General features: G+C 43.8%; 1 protein-coding gene across 1 annotated transcript in view; it reads left to right on the forward strand.

Moving 5' to 3' along the window:
- The first annotated feature begins 273 nt into the window (after positions 1 to 273).
- LOC138567838 (extracellular calcium-sensing receptor-like) overlaps positions 274 to 26,765 on the forward strand; it is a 79,785-nt gene continuing 53,293 nt past the window's right edge. The window contains exons 1-4 of the mRNA XM_069646332.1: positions 274 to 392; positions 16,127 to 16,418; positions 17,758 to 18,585; positions 20,392 to 20,619. Of these exons, the coding sequence (XP_069502433.1) occupies positions 16,254 to 16,418; positions 17,758 to 18,585; positions 20,392 to 20,619 (1,221 nt within the window). The 5' untranslated portion in view covers positions 274 to 392; positions 16,127 to 16,253. The remainder of the gene's footprint in view (positions 393 to 16,126; positions 16,419 to 17,757; positions 18,586 to 20,391; positions 20,620 to 26,765) is intronic.

Consider the following 26,765-nt stretch of genomic DNA (forward strand, 5'->3'; position numbering starts at 1 on the left):
TTTTTTGACAGCCATCTAGCAGGCTACACATTACTGGAGTGGGTCTCCATTTGTGGGCGATGGGTTTAATAATATGATTAAGATTGCTATTGACGTCATTATCACAGTATAATAATTGCTTTGAAACAGTAATACCGTGTTTATACCTACTTTTTACAATCAGGAATGTATTCACCCTGCTGCCAATTCCCGTTTTGCGTTTGCAATCGTGACGCGGGCGGATGTGACGCCATCACGTGTTGGTACGCGTGACGTCACATTGTCCCCATGGCAGCACATTAAGCTCAGGTAAGGCAGCAGCCACACATATTGTATGGCGCTGAAGCCCCGAGGTAAAGGGCTCGTTTGGAAAACTCAAAGGAAGGCACCAGTAAGGATGTACAATTTGGGAGGTAATGGAAATTGCTCTAACATTAGGAGGGGCATTATTTGAAACTGGGTTTGTTTTCTTCTCCTTTTCGTTCGTTTTTTACAACTTAAAGTGGAACATGATCATTTAACCTCCTTGGGGTTATACAGAAGACTCTGGTACCTTTCATCTACTATTGTTTACATTTGTGTGGATCATAATGCGGTGTAAGCTAAACTAAATGTGCCATTGCTGTTCTTTTTTCAGTTATGCCATTATCACTTGATCAATTAAGGTCACGTACTGACTAGTAACCATTATCGGTACATTTCATATGTATTTCTCAATGTGCTAAATTAAGTTCTTTTCTTTAGGTTTTTTTCCCTTTGTGCGCCTGTTTATGTGTATTTGTGTAATATTTCCCTTTGAATATTATTATGTGTGTGTTAAAAATGACAGTGTTTAGCCCTTAAGACCGATGCAAATCCGAAATGCATTGGCTGTAGGACACCATGGCATATTGTACTGCCTTTTTGAAGCAATTAAATGACTCAGTCATAAAAATACCAACCAGAGGAGATGTGATGTAATTACTGATATTTTTTTGTAATGGTTTGAACCTTCCAAGAGTGAGCTCTTGGTAGGTTCTTAGGCAACTCTGAATCTTTTTTATTTGCTATTGATATCCTTGCGCCAAAATATGTTTTGCCAACACGTTGCTGCATGTACATTACTGGCCTTCCTTGCATTCTATATTAAAGGAGAGTTCCGGGACTTTTTTTTTATTGTCCCTACGGGTCGGCCATGTGTTTGTAAGCATAAATCGGTAGATCGTAGGAAACTTTCCTATGGACCTTACCCGACTTTTCGCCCATTATCGCACTCGAAATCAGCCTCCATTTTGTGATAATCCTATCATTTCGCCGCATCGACCTGGCTCACCTGCCTTTGCGGCACTAAATCAAATCCCCCGCCCCTGAAACAGACTTTATCAAAACATTCATATTCCCCGCCTCTATCCGTGACGTGACTGAGTTGCGTAGGCAAACGCGCCCAGGCGTCTTCTACGCGACTCCACACAGACCCCGGAAATCAACACAGATCAGCTCACAATACAGCGCGCCACAATTCGGAATATGAAACTGTACTTTGAAATCAAACCGCAAGATTGTAAATGTGGTAAAGTACATTTATTTGACATCAAATGTTTAGAGAATATTCAGCGATTTGCATTTTTATTTGCTCACGTTCCAAAAAGTTCGTATTGAGGAACGCGATGGTCCTTTGCTGTACACAGGGTCTTAGAGCATCTCACAATACAGCGCCACAATTCGGAATGTGAAACCGTGGTTTAAAAGCAAACGGCAAGATTGTACATTTGGCAAAGTACGTTTATTGGACATCAAATGTTTAGAGAATATTCAGCGATTTGCATTTTTCTTTGCTCTCGATCCAAATTAGTTCGTCTTGAGGGAAGCGATGTTCGTGTGCAGTACACAGGGTGTTGGTTTACGATAAAAATAAGCTCTTCGGTCGCACTGATAATCGCATGGCTGTTCCAACAACGAGGCACTAGGCCACCACAACGGTAGGTATGTTGCATCTAACCGTTAGTACCGCGTAAGGGCATACTTGTACTTGGCGATCGTCCCATAAAATGGTCAGGGTGGTAACGTTGTTCACGCGGAGAAGCAACTGGCGGCTGTAGAAGCCGTCCGCCGGTGTCTGGTACTCGTGACACAGACAGTAGTCAATGATGTACCTAAAAACATAAAAAATGAAATTAGTCTCACCATCAGATCCTTATTAAAATTATTCATTTCATAGCGAGGACAGCGCTACTGGGTGTACACAAGTGTTTAAAGGCGTGGCGAGGCATGGAGGGGGGGGGAGTGGAGTACAAGGTAAGTAGCATAAAATAATAAATAAATAGGGCCAGCTGGTGGCAAGTGCAAGGTAAGTGCAGAACAAGTGCTGGGAAGGGGGGGCTGTAGGATACTGAGACAGTCCCCCAGTGCAGGGGTTGACAGGGAGGCAGTGCAGGTGGAGAGTGGAAGGGCCCAGGACCGAGGTCGCAGACAGTGGACCAGTTGTAGCAGGGGAGAGGGAGAGAGAAAGCAGAAGCAAAGAGGAAGGTTTTGAGGTGCTTCAGTAAAAGCAGATGTTTCTCCTCAAGATAGTGCGCGGTAGAAAACAATATGCCACATAGAACGAACAAGTACAACTGAACCCGTCTTTAAAGCCACTGTATAGTAATGAAATTGCGGTATAAACTCATCAAAAGTTACTTACATTATATTTGCATTTTCCATTGTGTCTCTGTGTAGGGCAGACCCGAAACACCACTCCTTCTTTGCCGACGTTACTTCTTCTAATGAACGTGGCTCATCGTTTCGTTTCTGAAATTTTATTCATTATCTTTTCTTAGTCTTTCAGGATGGTCCCGGCCTGTCAAGGTCAAATCACAATAGAACCTTATATTGGGTCGTGGGCCGTTCCGCCACCCGAGCAAAACATCAAAGCAGCTGACCTTCACTTTGAGCGAGCACACATTTCTAGTTAGCTGCAGTTAGTTTTAGGGACATCTTGTCTGCGTGCCTTTTTTTTTATTGTCCCTATGGGTCGGCCATGTGTTTGTAATACGGAAACATTCTATAATTTTTGTAAAAATGATTTATATTACTGTTTGGTTTAATTGCAATGGGCCTGCAACATGAGGAGACTCGAGAGAACAGGCAATCAAATTACAATCATTTAAACCGTGATGTGTATTTCTCAATGAGCTCTGCTTTAGGTGGACATGGAACAGAGGCAATGTTGGGTGGCAATGCAGTTGTCCCCTGCATAGGTTCGTTCACCACTCCATGTATGTGCCTATCAAGGACATCTACGATAAGTCTCTCAATAAACTCATATTGCATATCCTCAAACACTGGTTTGATCACCCATTGTTTACTTCTTTTAGTGAAGGCCTTATTGTAGCGAAGCGTCCCTAAAGTTCCGGTCGTCCTACTTTGTTGACGGCCAACATTATGGTTATGTGCCAAGACCGCTAGAAGAGTCCGATTTATCATGCCTTCCATGCCAAAATGCAATCTTTTGGGCCTGTACTTTAGGCACATATTGTGGAACACCTCCAAATCTCCTGTGTGGCAGAATTCCGTGAGTCCCCTCAAATCTCTTGTTATAGTTTTATCAAATACAATCTTTTCAATGGCCTTGTGAGTGGGTGATGAAGGAATCAACCACTTCTTCTTCCGTGCCTCCTCTGTGGACAAATGGCCATGTTCACATTTGTGGAAATGCTCATTTGTCGACCATCGATGTACGTTGCTACAGTGCAACATTACTGACCGCCATTTTTCCAGTAGAATTTCCAACGACCCTTCACATGTTTTTGAGCTCCACCAAAGATGGTTGCTGATTGACTTGGACCACTGTGAAATACCTTGCATATCTTTTTTTTTTCCTGCAGCCGACAATTTTTTATTGATTGTTTTTGCAAGATGCCATACGTCAAATTGGTGATTTATATTTTTGTACTCTTCTCTCATTGTCTTGGCAATTGAAACGTGTCTGTCCGTGGCTATCAGGTCGATCACCATTCCCCGCGATTGTAGTTCTTGCAATGATGCTACAAAGCCAACTTTCTCCATGGCCACTGAGGATGTACTTTGTGACACCTGCATGACCACCGAACTCACAATTTTCTTACTTTCCATGTCCTGAAAGTGGTAGGTGCAGTACTTGGCTGAAAATCCTGGGCTGTCTGACTGTCCATCACCGGCTAGCCTGAAGCGTTTGCCCGCGAATGTACTTTCCATTGACATTTTTTCCATTCTCCAAGCTTCGCTGATGGCTGGAAATAGATAATCGGTTTGGTATTTGTAGAACTGACTTTTCGCAATGAAATGGATTCCCACAAACTGAAAGAAATACTGTAACTTTTTAAAACTTGAACCACTAAAAAGTGCGGCCGCTGCACAAAGTAGATTGCCTGCTGGCAGTTGCCCCAGCATGGGTTGTGCAGACCATGCGAACGGATGATATTGTGTACAGGTGGCATGTATTTTAAGGTTAGTGCCTCGAATTGCACGAGTCACATTAATCAATGGCTCCCCACATACTTCCCCACCAACCCAATGCCCACATTTCATCATCATAATAATATCCATCAAACAGCTATCGAATACAATGAATTTGGCCTCTTTCCTTATACTGTCACTCTGCATCCCAGCTGGTTCGGCCTGTAACGTTGAGGACATGTCACTCGCATGAAAGGTACAATCTCTGATATCGTCTTCCGCTATGCTGAGTGATATTGATGGTGTTTCATTGTCGTCCACTTCATTCTCTTCCATTGCAACATCTGTTCCTTGTCCGGAGATGGGAGAAAAAAACAATGTCTTCAACTTTCGCGCGCTCTTATTTTTTGCGGGTGTGGATTCTGTGAATTGATCTCCGACTGCATCCAAACTACCAGGAGGACATTCACTATCAATGGCTGGTGGTGGTATAGCTCCGTTGTCAATCACTTCATATTCTTCCCATTGGCACGATGCATCTCCAGTCTCAAGTCCCTGCCAAAAGGTTTGACAAGCAACATCTCTCGTTCGCTTCACTGTCTGTGTAGATCTAGTTCTTACACCCACTCGCAACTAGAGGACATATTAGAAAAGGGATGTTCAGTTTAAACACAACTTACAGTATTGAACTATTGAGAGTGAAAGACAACATAATATAGTGAACAGGACACTAACCTTCTTTTGCTTTCTTTTCTTTGAAACTTTCTTGCCTCGAACTTCAACATCTGGACGCTGTTGCTCCGACTCGTGTGTGCATGTCTCCACTTCCTCTCGCGCTGCAACGACTATATTTTCATGATAAGCACATCCATCACTCACTGAGGCTCCATCGACTCCCTGAAACATAGAACTTTCATTAGTATGTATAATAATATTGAAAACACAAAATGTACTTGGGGACCAATACCCATACGTACATCTCAATAGCAAAACACGAATGAACGCATTGTGTAGAACATTCAAACGACAATAGTTCACGCATTGTTGATCTAGTTAGATTGAACTGTCAAGATCCATACCTCGGGCTCCGCATAGACTTCCATTGATGATATTATTGAAGATGACGCTTCAGCAACTCCCTGAAACACAGTAATTGCATTAGTATGGTTTTCTATTTTGTTTAAAAGAACATAAACTTTCTGCAGGCGTCAACGGCTCATCTAAATAGACCTGCACAAATGATCAGTTGTCTAAAATAAATAATGGATATCTAAATATGATTCGATTTGCTCCATCGTTGGAAGTGTCACCACCCAGAGATCTGCATCAACTACTAGGGGTGATGTTCTTGTTGAAGAAGCTCCGTCAGCTCCCTGAAACATAGTACTTGCGTTAATAAAGAAGGAAGTATAGCGGATGTAATCACGTCATTTGATCTCGCATGATTGATCTGTCAGTATCCATACCTCGAAATGCATAAGAACATCAAGGGACGCTGTAACTGCGGTGCACACTTCTGCAAGCTGTTGCGCCGACCCGTAACTGCATGCTCCCCCTTCTTCTTGGACTAATGCTCCATCGACTCCCTGAAACATAGGACTTTCATTAGTAATGAACACAATATTGAAAAAAGAAGACACATAGGAGGGCGACGACAGAAGGACATACCAATGGCTAAAAACGAAAGAAACATTGTGTGTAACAATCACGCTACAAGAATGCAAGATCTGATAATCTCCATCGATGGAACTGTCCGGAAACGTACCTCGAGCATCTGAGTGACATCTACGGTTGTCGTCAATGCGTTGGACTCCTCAGCATCTCCCTGAAAGACAGTACTTGCATTATTTTGGATAACAATAATTATAACTGAAAACAAAGACTAGAGGACGAGTACTGTGGTGTACCATTAGGTAAAATAATTACACGATCAATTAAAACTATTGATTTACATGCCTAAAACAAGTCAGTGTCAGAATAGCTAAGTAAGATTACCCGATAGGCGCTTGAAGTGGCTGATGACTGCAATAACGACACGGATGGAGAATCTTCCGCCTTCATATTGAGTGGATACATAAATGGGGAAATTATTGTTAGCTAATGCTACACACTACCGCTATGCCGAGAGATAAATACGTAAACTTGACTCACCAGTGGAGGGATGTGGACGAATAGAGTGGGAATAGCGGTTGAGAGCAATTTTCGCCTCGCTCGCGGTGTTTTCTTCTTTATTAGCAATGATGTGGAGTACATGTCTGGGCTAAAGTGCCTGCTGCAGATGCGGTATCGATCACCCCTCTTGTCCGCAAAGACTTCTAGGACTCTACTTTCTATCTCAGAGGCTGGATATCCGCAATATCGGACCCATTCTCTTATCTGATCTATTGTCTTAGGGAAAACATGCATTATAGTACCTTCAGATTTGTTATGGGTCTTCGAAGGGCAACCGCCAATGGAACAGGCAGGCATTATGGAAAGTTCTGAAAAGTAAAGATCAACAATTCTCTATGAATACCAATGTGTTAAAACATTAAATGACACATAAAAGGTTCAATGCAAGGTCCGTTTTGGTTCTTGGAACTATACACGTTATTCACATGCGGATAAGTATTTCAATAACTTTCAAAAAATAGAAAAAGTAATTTGACTAAATTCAGAACATGTGACTAGTTCCTTGCATGTACTGTCGAGAACGAAAAGAAAACATGGATGCAATTTGATGACTACTAGCAAATAGATATAAATTAAAAAATTGGGCGCAAAATGATTATGGTACATGGATTTACCTTGACGAACAAACAGTTGAATGCAGGGATCAGAGTAGTTTCTTGTCGTAGAACAGGGACCAGTTCACAGGTTGCAAACTGACGAGTTTGCTCAAAGTGGTCACGGAAGTTCACAGAGACGAAGAGCAGATAACCAGCACCTTCACGGGTTGACTAGCAAAGCGCAAAGAAGTTCTCATTAGAAATATGAAGTGGGTTATAAAGAATTCGAAACAGGGGTGTGTTTGTGAATGAATGACGTGTATATGTCGTGGCATTATGCGGTTTGCAGGGGGCCGTCCAGCGTGAGGGGGGATGCTTGGCAGGAGACACGGGGTCTGGAGGTAGACATGGGAACAACAACCCATGCTCTATAGACCACTTTGAAGTGTACATGGTCTTTGGCACCTCTTGGCCTTTATCGCTCCCTGACAGCTCCACTTGCCAGCACAAGTACCCCGGTGCGAACTGCCTTTGATAGGGCGGGGGGTGGATTGGGGCGGTGGTCGTGCAGACAAGACACAGGAAGACTCGTGAATGGAGACACACTTATGTGGATTGCAGGGGGCCGTCCAGCGTGAGGGGGGATGCTTGGCAGGAGACACGGGGTCTGGAGGTAGACATGGGAACAACAACCCATGCTCTATAGACCACTTTGAAGTGTACATGGTCTTTGGCACCTCTTGGCCTTTATCGCTCCCTGACAGCTCCACTTGCCAGCACAAGTACCCCGGTGCGAACTGCCTTTGATAGGGCGGGGGGTGGATTGGGGCGGTGGTCGTGCAGACAAGACACAGGAAGACTCGTGAATGGAGACACACTTATGTGGATTGCAGGGGGCCGTCCAGCGTGAGGGGGGATGCTTGGCAGGAGACACGGGTCTGGAGGTAGACATGGGAACAACAACCCATGCTCTATAGACCACTTTGAAGTGTACATGGTCTTTGGCACCTCTTGGCCTTTATCGCTCCCTGACAGCTCCACTTGCCAGCACAAGTACCCCGGTGCGAACTGCCTTTGATAGGGCGGGGGGTGGATTGGGGCGGTGGTCGTGCAGACAAGACCCGTTTGCCGCAGGGCCTCACCAAGGAGAGGCCATCTAACTGAATGTAAGAGGATGGCTGCAGGATCTACTACATGGAAGGCAGGGGGGTGAGTTTATAAATACCTCACCCTCCCAGGAGAATATATGGGGGTCATCTCTGTACCCGGTGCCCAAAAAGAGGATTTATTATGATCAACCATATTTATTATTTACCTATAACCATGTTTTGTATCAATAAAATCCAACAGCTTTTTATTGCCAACGCTTGATGCCAACCCACAAAATAATATATGTATGACTGCTGCATATATGGGTTCAACGGTTATGTGGATTGAAGGTGTGCGGCCAGCGTGAGGGAGGATGCTGGCCGGAGACATGTGGTGTGACAAGACAAGGCACTGGAAGGCTATTCAACGGAGACACACTAGATTCATTTAAAAAATCAAAACAACCATTGTTAAAATAAATGTTGGGCTTTATTTTAGATTTTAATTAAACATAAATAATAAACATTACACATTGTAAAGTTGAGGTTGCAGCACATCGAGGGAAAATCCGCGGTATTGTCCACTGTCACTGGGGAAATGTTGTCTAATGGCAAGTACCGCACAGGCAGGTATTACTCTCCGAACGCGGTGTCCGAGCCTCCCGTGAAGCCACCAAGTGAAGCAACGATAGGCCACCAGCCTGTACCACCTGTGAAAAAAAAAGATGCAAACTGTATTAAACTGACCAAACTTTCTTATCAATGTCGATTCAGGTAACACATGTCATTTTTCTTAGAAAAAAATTATATCTAGAAAATGCACTATATGGAACCAATTTACATGCGTTCGAATGATATGGAAATGTAATTTTATATGTGGGAGACGACCATGAAATAGTGGTGGCATCACTGACATCACAAACAGAGTATACTTACTCGTTACTCGGATTACGCGGACGAACAGTGCCACGAAGTTCGGGCATAAGCACCATCATCATCCTCAACACTGTCCGTGAGAGGCAGGCTTCCCTGAACTCTGGCAGCTCGGTGATGCATTGCGGACTTTGCTCGCCTTCCTGCAGACTTTGCTCGCTTTCCGAAATGTAGGCCAAGCACCCGGAATTTTCACGGCAGCAGCAGTTCTCCTCCTCAGTTGGCATTAGCTCGCACCGATTGCACGTGCACCAGGTGGAGACGCCGTCCATGCGACATGGTCCAGGCTCTTCATCCGTTGAATGGTCCTCCCAACTGCCGTCCGAATCCCCATCGTTTTCGCGTGCTTGCCTTTCCAGTAGTTCCTCCTCGGTGTACTCGGGCTCGTACATATACGGCATTATTGTGGCCATTGTGCGGTAAAGATAGTAAAATAATTTACAGAGATGGTACAGGTGTTCACACGGGCTACAAGCGGCGAAGGTAGCTGACCAGAGCACTGAAACGAGTCACAGAATACTCAAAGTAACACAGAGAGATTAATGGAATCGAAAATCTGCTGCTGTATGTTGTGAAACGGTCTGTTTATACTTATTGGGGAAAGAGGCGTCCTGCCATTTCCATGGCAACAAGTCAATAGCTGAGGCGCAGCGATTGTTGACACGAGACGTGCTTGAAATGGGCAGTACGCGTCTGCTGATGTCAGGCTCAGGGGCGGGGGATTTGATTTAGTGCCGCAAAGGCAGGTGAGCCAGGTCGATGCGGCGAAATGATAGGATTATCACAAAATGGAGGCTGATTTCGAGTGCGATAATGGGTGAAAAGTCGGGTAAGGTCCATAAGAAAGTTTCCTACGATCTACCGATTTATGCTTACAAACACATGGCCGACCCGTAGGGACAATAAAAAAAAAGTCCCGGAACTCTCCTTTAAGTTCTATAACTAGATATAATATAATGTATTAACTAAGTGGTGCCCACCGTCTACTGCACTTTTGTCTGGCGTTCTGGCCATGACAGTTGGTGATACATGCAGTCTGGGGCGGTGGGAGCCGGTGGGCTCTCTAGGACATACTTAATGTCCTGCCTCCTATCTCCTATACCTAACAGCGTATGTAAAAAATGTAAGGGTTGATCAATAATAAAGAACCTGAGAAAGTACTATGCTGCCTCCCGAAGTACTTCATTATACTGACGATGACCTGGTATTGAAGCAGACCCCAGGAGAAGATCAGGTACCTGTGGATAGAGATGGAGGTTTGAGAGATGACTTCTGTGGCGGGTGCATCATGCAGGATCAAGCAACAGAAGAGAGGCAGACCCACTGCCCCCCAAAGAGCGAGTCCCACCACCCAGGTTGTACGCAGGAGAAGGTGGACCTACCTGGGTAAGGAGAGAGTGAGATAGGAGATGGAGGATCCTTCCCCTGGAATAACTAATAACTGTGAAGTGATTGGGAGATGGAGGATGCCTGTAAGCAGTGGAGATCTAGGGAGAGGGGAATGCCTCCATGAAGTATATCACACTGGATGTCAAAAGGACAGAACCTGTTGACTGTGGTCATCAGAGCACTTCTACAATGGTGCTTATTGCAGGAAATTGGGAGAGAGGTTCCCAATTAAGACATGCTGTGTATGATACTGCATGGCAATTGAAGAAGTGGCAATTTTTCCATTGAGCCATTGAAAGAGTGCTGCCCTTTCATCCTATCAGCAGTGATCATAGATGCTCTGCTGCCATGGGGCAGGGAGCTGAAGTAGAGGAGGGACAGCACAGGAGAGGTAAAAGATGGAGAGCGCACCTATGTGCATACCTTAATTCTGGCGATGTCGTTGTGGCTGACCTCTTGGAGTTTGCTGTGTCGGTTGCATCAAGGGAGATCTGCTCTCTACAGCGGCACCTTCTGATGATGTAGTTGGAATGGTGTGGAAGTTGGCCAGCACAGAACCCTGCAACACTTGAATTCCTCTGTTACCGTGCTCAGCCGTGACACTGAAGATGCGGGAAAAGTTAAAGTAAAGGACCCTCCTGCGTTCTGGTCAATGAGACAATGTTACGTTGTGCCTTACTCGTTGTGAAAGAGATATTAAGAAGCCAATTTCATTCAGTAGAAGACGGGGAGTGATTTTGGAGAGGAGTCAGAGAGGAGTCGTAGAACCAGAGTGATAGATTTAATCAAGTTTTTAACTGTAAATCTATGGAGTTACTCAGCCCAGGTAGAAATGTTGTACATGTTTTCAGATAGGCATGGATGACCTTTTCTATCAAGTAGAGAGAGCAACTGGATAAGCTGCAGCTCCTACGCTGCAGGTGTAAGGTGTTTCTCCGTAAGGTGTCTGAAAAGAGGGATGGCAGCAACCTGTAGGAGTCCTGAGCATGGGATATTACACCTTACCGCACTCATGTGCAAAATGACAACCCATGGGGCGATGAGTGGGCTCTTCTAAGATGACCTTGTCTGCCCTCAGCATAGACAGTATACACTGTCGGAGTGAAAGACCTCTTCTATGAACCAGTTAGCCCTGGTGGCGAACTCTGATTATTGTGCTCCATGGTTAAATAAACAGTAATAGACTATACTCAATTGACCAGCTTGACAGCCTTGTGTATAAGAAAGAAATTGTGCAATTAAAAACTTGATATAAAAATCATTACATGACTTCAACGTTCATCAGTGAGAGAGTCAGTTCACATATGGTACTTAAATACGTGAGTATCATGGATTGGGTCACCTGGGAGAAAGTGAATTCACCTCTGATAAATAAATAATTAAATATTAGCAATTTAATTCATGGTAAACCAGTCAGTTCACATTTGGTACATGAATAAGTGAATATAATGAATTGGGTCACCTAGTAAGCCAGTCAGTTCACATGTGATTCTTAAATACGTGAATAGCATAAATTGGGTCACTTGGGAGCAAGTTAATTAACATCTGGTAAATAAATAATTAAATATTAGCAATTCAGGTTAGGGCTGAGTCCTGACCTCTCTGATCGTATACAATTTAGCTTGCTCTGATCTACTCTCGTCCTCTATGAACATATGCACCCCAAACTTTCCCTTTCATGGGGGAAAGTAAACACTACACCATAGTGGTTACACCACCCAACTTCCAGACTCGTGTCTACCTCTGAGGAAACACTGTGGGGATTTGGGAATGGATCTGTGACTGTTCCCCTCACTATCCCTTGCTTGTGGGTTCCTCCTTTTTGATTCATTCTTATTATATTTTTTTTTACAAGGCTTTATTTGGTTCTGCAATGAAGAAAAACCTTTTGCCTTAATTCCATAACATTGTAATCCAGTAAAAAAAGACAAACAAGTCCACTTATTAAGCATTCCCCTACTTTTTCTTTCTTTTCTTCATTCTCTCCTTTCTCTGCCATCAATCAAGTTTGGAGAGACTTGATTGTGGAGAAGATTTTAATCAGCAGTTCACCAGAGCCAGAGTAAGCAGGATACGGTTACCCCTTAACAGTTCCAACCACAATTCTTCTGGCGTCCTTTCGAAGTAATTCTTGGTGAATTCTGACATCAATTGGAATCTGTTCACCTCCGTTGTCAGACAAAACAATACCAGATGTTTTAGTGACTTCACACTGCCCTCATGTTGGCATAATCTACAGATAATATTAGATTTAGGGTTAGTCATGACTCTCAATATCTCCCCAGTTGGGAGTAAATTGAGTCTAAATCTCAGCTACTGGTCCCTATAGAACCAATTTGGGAATTATTCCATTTTTGTTGGGCCCGTTCAGTGGGACTGAGTAAAATGTCTCCTTCAGCACGTATTGAAGGACCAATGAACACAGTATTCTGCCACACAGATTATAAATGTACGTTTCTCCCCCTAACTTGGACAGGAATTTCACACTTTACCAAGCCATCTGTGCGACGCAGGCGAAGGGTTTTCCGCCACACAGATCATAAATGTACGTTTCTCCCCCTTACTTAGACAAGAATTTCACACTTTACCAAGCACGTCTCTGCAGCTCAGGTGAAAAGTAATCCACCACACATGTTGTAAATGTACGTTTCTCCCCCTCATTTTGACAGGAATTTCACACTTTAGTAAGCACGTCTGTGCGGTGCAGGCAAAAGGTAATCCTCCACATCGCTTGTAAATGTAGGTTTCTCCCCCTCATTTTGACAGGAATTGCACACTTAACCAAGCCCGACTGTGCAAGGCAGGCAAAGAGTATTCCGCCACACAGTTCGTAACGGTGCATGACTCCCCCTCACGTTCTCTCCCCTACCTCGAAGCCAGTACACACGGCTTAGCGTGCAAGCGTTCCGGCTTTGTTTAACAGAGCAGCGCCCGTACCGAGGACTACACTGCCCGACGTTACTCACACACTTTCGACCCAGGGTTGGGGAGAGAAACAGAACAGCCCGAAGCAAGGACGGCCTCAGGACACTTCCCTTCAAGCACAACAGGGCCTTGCTGCTCTCTCTAGTTCCCCGGGAACTTCTCCTCACTTGCCACGGGTGGGGCACCCTTTATCAAAATACTCCCTGCCCACCAGTTGCTGTACCGTGGGGGCCTTCTGACAGGAATAGAGGTGAAAACACCTCAGTCACACGATCGCTCCCCCTGTTGGCGGAGCATACCAAGTTCCCTGGGACTTCACACACTAGAACAATGCTAGGCAAGCGGGAGAGAGCCTTTCAAAGCAAAACATGAACAGGGCCAATTTGCACACAAGCCAACATGAAATGTAGGTTTACACTGGCATGGACTGAAGAATGGTTGTGGCTGTCCGTTTTGCTGTTGGTCACAGTAGAGTTCTAGCGGACTAAAGGCAGAGCCTATGTAATTGTAGATAGAAAACGTTTGTCCAGAGGTATACTGTATCATGCTGCCGTTATGCCATATTGAAGTTGCTAATTTTATGTTTACTTTGGCAGTGGGAGTGCTGTTTAATGTGCTTCATGAACGAGAACTGGAAGCCCCTGGGGTGCATTAGGGTGGCTTTTGATTCAAGTGAGATTCAAGTGTAATGCATGCACATTGTGTTGGACAGGTAATGGAAGACCGTGTGATATATTTGTTATTCTCCATTGGTGATAATGCAAGCTTAAAACAAAAAAAAGTGAAAATTGCAAATAACTGGGGATACATCTAGTTTAACCAATTTTGAGGAATTTCAGGTTTGGACTCTTAGTAATACAATCATACAAATGTGTTAACAATGAGCATTATTCAGTATTGACATGTATTGTAGTATTGGTGTCATACAAAATGTTTTTGCCGTGCATCGGTAGTATTCAACTGTTTTGAATGAGAGTGTGAGGAGTGTGAGAAGTATGGTCAGACAAGTGGTTACTTCTGAGTAGTGACTTTGGAGTTTGGTTCTTATGAGAAATGAATGTATTGCTGCAGGTGTCAGGAGGGCATCCTTGCAGTAGACATGTGAAGACGATTCATGTTGTTGCAAAATTGCTATCAGTGACGGTGGTACCTATATGGTGAACTTGTGGGCAAGTCGTCAAGTGTCAGGAGGACACTGTAAGGCCACAAGGAAAATCTCTATTGGTTGCATGCATGTGGCAGGAGGACACTGCTAGGCACAAGGAGTTTGGTATAGTGTGCAGGCGTGTGTCAGGAAAACACTGTAAGGCTACAAGGTAATTGGTGTTGTTGTAGGCATGTGTCAGGTGGACACTGTAAGGCCACAAGAAAATTGGTGTTGTTCTAGGCGTGTACCACGAGGATACTGTAAGCCAACAAGTGATATTGTTGTCTGACTATAGCGAAAGGGTCAACCTGTTTACTGGAATCTCAGGTTGTTCAGGTGTTTTTGGGTATCAGACATTTAGGCTACGGTCGTCTTCTATAGGAATGTAGATGTTCGCTGAGGTGCTCAAGGTGTGATTGTTGGCATTAGGGTCCAGACGTATTGTCTATGATTGCGTCCAGTGCTGAGTGAAATATTTGCTGGTACCCTGGAGTTGATAGGGTTTGGATGTACAGCATGCATTCATGGTTATTTTAGTGATGTAGTTTACCACCCCTGTCAGGCGTTGATTTTAATTCTTTAATCTGGTTGATCAACTACTCAACCGGTTGTATTACTTGATGGTTGAATGCATTGTGGTTGGTCAGCTTGGTGGCTTGTTCAACCATTTCAGCTGTATTCTGAATTCAATGTCCCCTCAGCTCCTCTTCTCCTTTCGTGGCAGATTTGTCCACATTTATCAAAGCAGCAGGGAAGTCACATTTGGCACTATTTTCAGTGAAGACCTCAAAACTCTGTCCTTTGTCCAATGTCATGGTGATTGTTTTCTCCTCTCTCTGCCAATAACATAGACAAACATGTAAATGTTGTTAGTCCGAGGTAAGAGTCCATGTATAACCAAAACAATCCCTTTTGCTTACCCTTCATTTCCATCAGGATGTGTAGTTATCTGAATCAGGCCATATGTATGGAAAAACTCTAAACAAAATCTAACCCATTTGCATTTTTTCTTCCACATAAATGATAAAATACTTAAAACTAAAATTAGCTTGTGTTTATGTTTTTGTATTACTTTAAATACTGGTACCCCCACCCAGGTATGGTGTGTTTTAATTTAATGCCAGGGTTACACAAAGATTGTAGAATGAGAACTCAAGATCAGTCTGACCCTTTTTCCATTGTGGCTTTCAGCTAAAGACTTATCTATCATCTAAAATAAGTTATATAAAGTTATACTCCCAATGTTACTCTACAAAAGCTTAAAAATGCTAAAAGCAACTTCAGTCCAAACATATTTACACTGGCGAACTAGCATTTTGAAAGTTGATCACATCCTGCATTAGAAGTCTGAAGGCCAAACAGCTTTATACTCAAACCAGTATTATACAGAGTAACAGAGTACTTCCGTAGCTCTGCCAAGTTTGACAACAATCTGGGCTGACCTTTCCCCTTACACCACCATTTCCCCCATTCATATAGGTTAGTAGTTTAATCATAAAAGTAGTCCTTATTTAACACTAACATTATGTATTGTTTCCTGTGACTTTCTTTACTTTCTGTAGATTAAGCGTCCGGGCTTACGGGTGGGTGCTAGCCCTGGTCTTCACCATTAACGAAATCAACCAAGATCAATGGCTCCTGCCAAATGTCACCCTCGGCTTCCTCATCTACGACACATGCCAGTCACTGATGAGGACCTTGCATGGCACCCTCAGGATGCTGACGGGGCAGGAGAAGCCCCTCCTGAACTACCAGTGTGAGAAACAGTCACCCCTGGCAGCCATCATTGGAGAATCGCGTTCTACTGCCTCGGTCTCTATAGCTACACTCCTGGGCCTTTACCGATATCCTCAGGTGGGCAAACGATGTTGATGGCATTCTCTAATGACCAATGAATAACACTCAAACAACCAGTCATGGTCTATTTTAAAGTTGCACTACTGGCAAAACTGTCAATGTTGATGAATATCAGTTATTTGGACCAATGAAAGCTTCCCCAGGACAAATATATTTGAGATATGTCTCTGCATGTCTCTGGTAACACATGAGAGGCTCTATTTCCCAAAAGGTAACGTCTCAGAGGGAAGATATTGATGTAATTATCTGTTCCTTTTTTAAAATAAATATTTAGGTTTTACATAACTCTGCGCAGGACCTTACAGATCTCAGAAGGAAATGACAGGTCCCCTGGAAAAATCATGATCTCTTGTTGTCAACTATGGGGAAAGCATGGATAGCCCTAGTTTGACAGTGACACTTAAATCGTAACATAGTGAAAATATACAGCACATAGTAAAAGGGCAGCCAAAGATAAGGCATGTGTCACGCAATAATCTGATGGCGTGTACTGAGATTATGGCAGTAGCCAAGGGAGATGCTGGGAGATCACCATAACTGGCAGAAGGAATCATGTGTGTTAATTAATGGCCTAGCACCAGAGGACCCTGACAGCAGACAAGTTCTGAGAGTACATTCTGGGAATAGACATGACGGAAGGTGTATTGGATCACAGGTTGTCCTCCTCCTTAGTACTGTACATAAAGCCTTTACATAGGGGATTGGTACAGTACAGCATGAGGCTGATCATGGTTTAGAAAAATAAGATGTTCAACTGATGGAAACATTGGTTGCATGCCAATGTGGAAACTACAATGCTTATTTGGGCCCAACAGTGGGTTATGTCCATCTTGGTAAGAGGTCATATTCGCAGAAATGTTTGTTGATTTTGCTGAAGATTTTGGATTGAATTCAAAATGAAGAAACTGAAAGGATAGGCAGATGTATATGACTGAAGGCGTTCAGGACAAATATTTAGCTGGAAGAGCTCAAGGATTTACGTTATGTTTGATAATCTCTCCGTATTTTATTACTTCCATATATGTGTATCTTTTATTTCTGCATACATGTGCTAAAATGGTACTAATAGGCTTGGGTTACATGGTATCCCATTCAGAGTCAAGATGAAGCACTTGCATCTGTACTTATTGTTAGGTGGAAAGACAGATGCATTTTGAATGAGGCAAGATGAAAAGTGATTACATGCTGCCCTTAAGAGAACACAATATTTAGCGGAAGAGCTCAAGATTTACCTTATGTTTGATAGTCTCTGTTCAGGTAATATATTGCACCTCTGTCTTTGTTTTGCATGTGATTTCTTTTTCTGTTCAGCCACTAAAGTGTTTTTATCCCCTAGGTGAGCTATTTTTCATCCAGCCCTTTACTAAGTGACAAACATCAGTTCCCTTCTTTTTTCCGGACCATACCCAGCGATGACGTCCAGGCGCTGGGGTTGGCCCAGCTGGTGGTGCACTTCGGCTGGACCTGGGTGGGAATAGTGTCCAGCGAAGATGACTATGGAACCCTGGGATCCCATCTCTTGAAGCAGGAGCTCCTCAAGTTTGGAGTCTGCATTGCTTTCCACAAAGTCTTTCCCATCATTCCCCTGACAATGAAAATTGGCTTTAACCTGGATGTGGTCAGGACATCCTCTGCTAGAGTTGTTCTCGTCTTCTCCCCTGACCATTTTCTGCTACCAGTCATGGAGGAGCTTTCAAGACAGAACGTAACAGGGAAAGTGTGGATTGCCACGGAGGCATGGTCAACGTCTCCCAGTATTTCAAACAAGAAGGAACTTGCCCATATGTTGAAGGGTACCATTGGTTTGACTGTGAAGGAGGGGACTATGGCTGGACTTAAAGAGTTCCTCCTTGGGCTTCGCCCGGCCACTTCTCCCGATGATATGTTTGTTAAACCCTTTTGGGAGCAAGCCTTGGGATGTCGATGGCCTAACCAGGAAAACACTCGGACCCATAATATGGCTAGCTTCTGCACAGGAACCGAAAACCTTGAGCAATTCAGAAGCCGGTATTCCGATGAGTATGACCCAAGAATCAGTTATAATGTGTACAATGGCATGTATGCTATTGCGCATGCCCTGCAGGCAATGCAGTCTTGCTTTCCGGGGCATGGGCCATTTACCAGTAACACGTGTGGTGAGATTAAAAACATCAAACCTTGGCAGGTAAGATTCTGATGTCTGTAGTATTTGTATTTATATGTATTAAGTTTATATAGCGCTTTACACCAAAGCGCTTTACATTACAACAACAAGACTACATGGGATAAAATAGAAGCATAAGATCACAAGACATGAAGCAAACCATCAAAAACAGTATGTAGAACAATTTTCTGAGGACAATATAAAAGAATTATAACAGGGGAAGACATTGGGGATGAAGTTAGTGAAGTGTATATGTGATAGAATGCCACACAAGGTGTACTCTACTGAGATATTTCAAAATGTGAGGAACAAACTCGAAATAGTTGCATGAGGAAAAATTGCGTTTGCTAAACAACACCACTTTACAAAGTTACTGAAATGTGGTGTGAGTGTTTAAACTCTCCTCTGGCCCATGGAGTATGTAACTGGATCATTGACATCCATGTACAGAATCCATTGCACATTTCAAAGACACACCTAGAGCTGGGATGGCAGACCTCCAAAAACAAAATGTGCTCATAAGATACTGTATAGTGGTGTTTCGTGGCACCTCCCTTTGAGCACCCTTTGGCATTGGGATGATGAGTTCACATTATACAGAAATGCATTGGCACCCATTACCTTGTCTGACCTTTTTAGAGAAAGTAAGATAGTCATAATGAAGACTGCTGGCTACAAAACCATGTATGTCAGCAGGGTGCTTTACGGGCACATACTCCATTTTCACTTTAGACCTCCACCCTATATGTAATGTCCTGTCATTGTTAATAGCTGTGCATTGTGAACCCGAAAACGTGGATGGTACATGTTTGTAACTATAAAACACCAAATTAGCAAATGTGTATGTTGTGTTAGTTCAAGAAGGAATACAGTTATAATATAATATGATAAGATATGATGTCGCATGTAGAATGCACCTGTACACAAGTCTTTCTAAGTGTGACAAGACAAGGAGGGGGAAACAAAGGGAAGAAAAATAACAATCTTACTACGCTGTGTGTCATTCAGAGCGCGCAAGGGCAGGGAAGAGGGATGGCGAGAAGTGCGAAGGGGTAGGCGAAGGGCAGAAGTGCCAGGGGGGAGGTGAAAGGGAAGTTATTGTTATGTGGACTACGATGTTCAAATCATTTCATTGATGCTCAATTCACAAGAAATATTGCTATTGATATTGTTATATGAAAAGTAGACATAAGATCTTCTCTGTTTATGAAGGAACGCATGTAAACATGTTTAGAACTATGCATGTGGCATTTGATCACTTCAAGTATTTGTATTTGGGTTTCATATAGCTCAAACCTTGCGAGGATGGAACAGAGCGCTGTACCCAAACATTTATAAAATGCCCAATCAATGCTACGCAAAACGGTACCCCATAACGATACGCTGCACTCTCCCCCGGGCAACCTACAAAGTGGTTGAGCTGCAGACCAGGAAATGTGTGCTATGTTCCAGAGCAAGGCGCTGCTTTTACAGGCCTAACCCTTTGTGTTAAGGCATGTGGGAACCAGCAGATTGGTAATATAGAGTGTCACTGTGTCGTATTTAGGTCTTCTCTAGTACAGACACGTTGAAATGCAAATGGCATTACTTTTCAATATCACAGATGAAGGAAAAAGGCATATGTGGTACCGGGACCTTCACAATGACCATATACTCAAATCCTATTTGAATGTTTCTCGTGTAAGAACCATGACATGGATCTAGGTGAGTGTCTTTATGTCACCTTCAGCAGTGTAGTAAAGCTTTATTTAGGACATACTGTTCTTTTTCTATATATACACATGAATTCCCAGCAGCTAATCTCACACTTGATCTTGTTCCTTCCAGCTCCTCCATTACATGAAGAATGTGCGTTTTAAGAACAAGATGGGGGAAGAAATGTTCTTTGACAGCAATGGAAACCCCCCGGCTGTGTATGACATTGTCAACTGGCAACTGGAACCGGAGGGCACAATCGTTTATACCACGGTGGGGAGCTTCGATTCCAGGGCACCCATGGGGAAACAGCTGTCTATCAACATCAGTGCCATGAGGTGGAACCTGCCAGATACCAAGGTACCCCCTGGGAAATAAATCATAGGTCATATCATGTGACTAGTTCTCTGTGTAAATTTAGGAATGGGTTAACTGTCCTGATAGGGACAGAAGGAAACTGCAGGCGTGTCCAACTGGCACCTGGAACCGGTGGGGACAATCGTCTATACCACGGTGGGAAGCTTTGATTCCAAGGCACCCATGGGGAAACAGCTGCAGGCGTGTCCAACTGCCAACTGAAACGTGAGTAAATGGGATACCCACAGGTCGGGTCATGGCCGTAAACCTCATCTGTCCAATGAATAGTCAGATGTCATTACAGGCTCCCATATCTCAGCACATACCCAGACTGGCGTTAAAGGATCCCATAACCCTACAATAGAGATAGAAAACATACTATTTCTATTTTGTGGGTGCACCCGCTATAGAATAATTTTCTTCCATTTGACTCAAAGGGGCCAATCTAAATACTTGTAGTATCAAGTAACCTAAATTAAGTTAAAAATAGCACTTAGTCCTGACCATTTAGGGAATAGAATAATTTAATTTCTAGCACAGGGAGAACTCACTTCAGAAGTAATATAGAAATGATCCAAAGAATTTTCCAATTCAGAGCACCCACACTGATGAAACAATATTCAATCTAAAAGAGAAAAAAACAAATCCAAAGGGTAGAGAAAACCTAGGGAGTTTGGGAATTATTGAAAGAGAAAACAATGAGATCTCCTCCAACCACACATCTTAAAGAAGCTGCTTGATGGCATATTACAAGGCCACAAAAGAGAGAAGCGATAAATATCTCTGACCGATGTAAGACTTAAGCAAAGAAAGTGAGCGAAAAGGAAGAAGTCATTCCCTACCCCATTTTCGCTGTATAGTGTTTGCCTCAATAACCATTTCTATCTAGATTTTTATCTCAGATGTGCTTCTTAAGAAACATAACATTGTAGGTTATTTCAGCGATCACAGGTGCATTGCCTGCTAGCACTGACTCAAACACCTATGATCTGCTTTGAAGAATTGAACACTAAAGACAATATCATTTTAAAAATAATTTGCAAGACCTGAACACGTGTTCTAGATTGCAAATCTTACTTCCGGCCTTCGTAGATTTCATCAAATGTCACTGCATGTATGTGCCGTGGAAGCTCACACTCCAATGGTCATTATGCAGTGCTGTTCTTACATGACACTGGCTATTGCTCTCTAGGAACTCAAACTGTAACTCAGTTGTCTTTGATGGTCCATTTGTGTTGTAGCTATTAGGTGGCACTAAAGTGCCACTGATAAGCCACAACTATTATATTAGAGTACAGATAGGGAGAAAGGCATATGAGGATGAACACAAAACATGTAGGTGCTGTTTGGTTATCTATCCATCCATTGACTGCAGATGCTAATTCCTATGGTCATTCCCACCAACGTCCTACCCCTGCCCAAACCAAAACACATCCTTCTGGGATCCCTGTGAGCTAACTTTATCAAGCCTTACCTTCAGACTTTGTGCTCAATGTAACTACCAGTTTTTAGTTTGGGCTATTAGGTGTCGCTTGTTTGCAGCCCCCATAAGCTGAGACTATTGTGTTGGAGTGCAGACAGGGAGGAATGGCAAATGAGGAGGGACACATAGCCTGTAGAGGTGGTTTGGTTATTTGCCAACCCATTGACTGCCCATGGCCATGCTAATCACTATGGCCCTTCCCACTCGGTTCCTGTTCCTGTCCCTGCCCGCCCAAAAGTACCTCCTCATGGGAACTCTTTGAGCTCGCTTTATTCAAGCATTACCATCAAACTTTGCAATCAAAGTGCCTGTCAGTGTTTTTCAAAGCATTCTACTGAGAATTAATGACTTGATTGGAGCTGTACACCTGCTACGTTTGTTATAAAAGTGTCTTACCAGGTTTTCCTTGGGCCACACGATTTATAAGCACTCTGTGTGTCCTCCACTGAAGTCCTTTTGAAAACAAGCATTGGCAAACGCCAACAGTTCTAGCTTGTGTATACGTTTCAGGCATTTTCCAGACAGTGCGGTTAGATTCCCAGGCCAGGTACTTGCACCATTTTGAACCTGCTTCCATCAATGGCCATTTAATACCACTACGGCTGTGCTTGGCATGTGCCTTTCCTATGCCTACACAAAAACCCAAACTGCTGGCATTGCCAATGCTTGTTTTCAAAGGAGTCTTCTAGGAGTTAATGACTCTGGTAAGGTGTTTCCTTCGCTGAAGTCATGTTAAAAACAAGCATTAGCAAAGCCAACAGTTTTGGCTTGTGTATCGGTTTTAGGCAGTTGGCAGACACTGCCTTTATGTGGTAATCGCACTATTTTGCAGCTGCTACCATTGATTGGCAGTTAATACCAGTACGGCAGTCCCAAGCAAATGCCTTTCACATCCCTACTCAAAAGCCAAAACTGTTGGCATTGTCAAAATCCATATTTAAAGACATTTTAGAATTATTCTATGTATTCCAGCATGAAGCATTTCTCTTCCATGCTGTTTAATTTGCTCTAGGTACTAACACTGCAAGGAGCCGAATATCAAGAACGAGTGTAAATAAAGAAGCACAGGAGGGGCACTATTTTTGTTTGTGGTAGTTTGAGAAATGCACTGGTCACCTAACTCTCGAAGATGACCTGTGCATTTCAGTAGGGTTGGCCAGCAGTGCAAAAGATGATGAGATGGGCACCCCCCTTGCAACTTTTACTTTCCAGTGCAACTGGGGACTGGGAGCTTACTTCACAATAACAGGCGCAGCATTGTGAAAAGTAAAATACATATAAAAGCCTTTACATCTCAGATTGATGGCTACAAATTTGTATTTGTATTTTATTTATTTATATAGCGCAGCCAGGCCCAAGGGCAACCGGGCGCATATCTTGACAAGGTAAGTACAATACAGTAATGGTTACAAGTTAGTAAAGAGAAATTGGCGCAGTGTATACATACAGTAAAGTTACACATAGTATACAAGATGATGTGCAACAATATCTCCAGTTGCAGTGTAGTTATACATAGTGTGCCGTGTACAATATCTACAATATCTACAGTTCAGTAAAAAATAAATACAGATAACGGCAATTGAAGACCCGTCCTAGGTGAATTGAGTCGTTTTAGACATCGGTGGTAGCTAGCCACAATTTGGTTCTTCGTTTGAAGAGGGTAGGAGAATATTCAGATCTGATAGGTAATGGAATCGAGTTCCATAGTTTGGAGGTAAGGACAGGGAAGCTAGTTCCCCCACGCTTTCTGCAGTTTGTATCTGGGGATGGTCAAGCATTCTGTTTGAGCCGATCTAAGTATGCGGGTGGGCGTGTAGTGAGACAAGCGAGAGGAGAGGTAGGACGGGGCCTGATTGTTAAGACTTTTATGTGTGAGGGTAAGAGATTTCAGTGAATTTCTTTGTTTTACTGAGAGCCAATGTAGGCTTTTCCTTGTTTCAGAGATGTGTGAGGTTCTGGTGATGTTAAGGGCAGCTCTAATGGTGTTATTTTGGGTAACCTGTAATTTGTTCAGGTTACGTTGGCTGGTCCCAAAGTATAAGGCATTGCAGTAGTCCAGTTTGGACATAACCAATGTCCTGGCCAAGACAGTTCAGTTCTGTGTGGTAAGGAAGGGGCAGCATGCTGTAATAAGCTTACATGTGTAGGCTGAAGCCGAGACAACTGCGTTAGTTTGTCTAATCAATGATAGAGTGGAATCGAGGTATATTTCTAATGTTTTGGTGTAGGAGGAGACTTTAATAGAATTACCATCTATGTTGAAGGTTTTGAAGGCAGGGTCAAGTTTATTCAGTCGTTGTTGGGAACCCAGGATGAGGATCTCTGTCTTGTCATCATTAAGACAGAGCTCATGCTGAGCCATCCAAACTTGGATGACTTGATACATGTCATTCAAGGCTTTTGCTCTGCTATGTATTCACCTGTGAGTGGAATGAGTATCTGGGTGTCATCAGCATAGTTGTTATATGTGACACCCAGAAAATCAAGTACATCAAACAGAGTTTTAGTGAAGATGTTATAGACGGTTGGTGAGGTGCATGAGCCCTGTGAAACCACACAAGGCACCGGGGTGGGCTTTGCTGTGGCGGTAGGTGAGAATACCCTCATCTGCCTGTTATCCAGGAAGGAGCTGATCCATTTGGTAGCTTTAGCAGAGAAGTGGACAGCTGATTTTAAGTGGCGACAGAGGATTCAGTGGTTAACAAGATCAAAAGCTGCTGATAGGTCGAGGAGTAATAGTAGTGCCATTTTGCCGTTGTCTTTTAGATCCTCAATTTGGGTTTTGAGATCTAGTAAAGCTGGTTCCGTCCCATGCTTGGGACGGAAGCCAGATTGTCTTGTGCCAAGCAGATTGTTGTTTTCAAGGAATTTTTGGATCTGTAAATTATGCTGCCCTGTCCAGAATTTTCAATAAGAATGGGACTGTAGTGATCGGCCTATAATTAGTGGGGATACTCAGGTCCAGAGAGGGTTTTTTGAGCAATGGGATGACCCAAGCGTCCTCAAGGTTGTCAGGAACAGTACCCTTAAAGGGATGGTCTAGTAAAAATTTTTATTTAAAAAATAGATAGGCCACATAAAAAAAAAATACTAGCATCCTCCGTTTTAAAACTTCCTATGTAAAATTTTGAGCTATTCAAGCTCAAAATTCGAAAAAGCAAGCACAGGGGCGCAGCCATTTTGTGAAATGGAGGCCCTCCTGTGCTGGCTTTTGCTTTTGTGGCACTAATGAAGGTTAAGCCAGCCAGCTGTAGTAAACAAAGTCTACCGCTGGGTGGCTTTCCCTTTATTAGTGCCGGGTCTCGGAGGACGCGGACCGGAGACCAGAGCAGGAAAGCTGCAGCTGAATCTCGGTAAGTGCTATTTAGTTTTTTTACAAAAAATAAGCACTAGCTGCGTTTTTTTTCTAAGTTTTCCGGGCTGGAGGAGCCCGGAAAACTTAGAAATAAAACCGCAGCTTTAAAAACGTATTTATGTTTGCGGTCGCTTTGGAAGCGACCGCAAACATAAATACAACGTTATTGTGTTGGAAAACGCTGCGTTTTTTCTTTCCAAGTTTCTCAGGCTCCTCCGGCTCGGAGGAGCCTGAGAAACTTGGAAAGAAAAACCGCATCGTTTTCCAACACAACCGCGTGTGTTTCTGCCTGCTGTGGCTATCACTTTGGGACTCCGGTGCTCCAGCACCGGAGACCCAAAGTGAAAGCCACAGCAGGCAGAAACACACACGGTTATGTTTACATGCCGCGTAGTGTTTCTACCTGCAGCTGATTTCCCATTTGGGGCTCTCGGGCTCCCTGTGGGGAGCCCGAGAGCCCCAAATGGGAAATGCTAAATGCTGCGTTGTCTGCCTAAATCTGCATTCCCATTTGGGGCTCTCGGGCTCCCCGTGGGGAGCTCGAGAGCCCCAAATGGTAAAGCAGATTCAGGCAGACACAACGCGGTTGTTTTCCGCAATGCCGCGTTGTGTCTGCCTGAATCTGCTTTTCCATTTGGGGCTCTCGAGCTCCCTGTGGGGAGCCCGAGAGCCCCAAATGGGAAATGCTAAATGCTGCGTTGTCTGCCTAAATCTGCTTTCCCATTTGGGGCTCTCGGGCTCCCCGTGGGGAGCTCGAGAGCCCCAAATGGTAAAGCAGATTCAGGCAGACACAACGCGGTTGTTTTCCGCAATGCCGCGTTGTGTCTACCTGCAGCTGATTTCCCATTTGGGGCTCTCGGGCTCCCTGTGGGGAGCCCGAGAGCCCCAAATGGGAAATGCTAAATGCTGCGTTGTCTGCCTAAATCTGCTTTCCCATTTGGGGCTCTCGGGCTCCCCGTGGGGAGCTCGAGAGCCCCAAATGGTAAAGCAGATTCAGGCAGACACAACGCGGTTGTTTTCCGCAATGCCGCGTTGTGTCTGCCTGAATCTGCTTTTCCATTTGGGGCTCTCGGGCTCCCCGCCCGAGAGCCCCAAATGGTAAAGCAGATTCAGGCAGACACAACGCGGTTGTGTTGGAAAACGCTGCAGTTTTTCTTTCCGAGTTTCTCAGGCTCCTCCGAGCCGGAGGAGCCTGAGAAACTCGGAAAGAAAAACCGCAGCGTTTTCCAACACAATAACGTTGTATTTATGTTTGCGGTCACTTCAAAAGCGACCGCAAACATAAATACAACGTTTTTAAAGCTGCGGTTT

Source organism: Ambystoma mexicanum, chromosome 1p (assembly GCF_040938575.1).
Source record: "Ambystoma mexicanum isolate Mex_15411 chromosome 1p, UKY_AmexF1_1, whole genome shotgun sequence".
NCBI lineage: Eukaryota > Metazoa > Chordata > Amphibia > Caudata > Ambystomatidae > Ambystoma > Ambystoma mexicanum.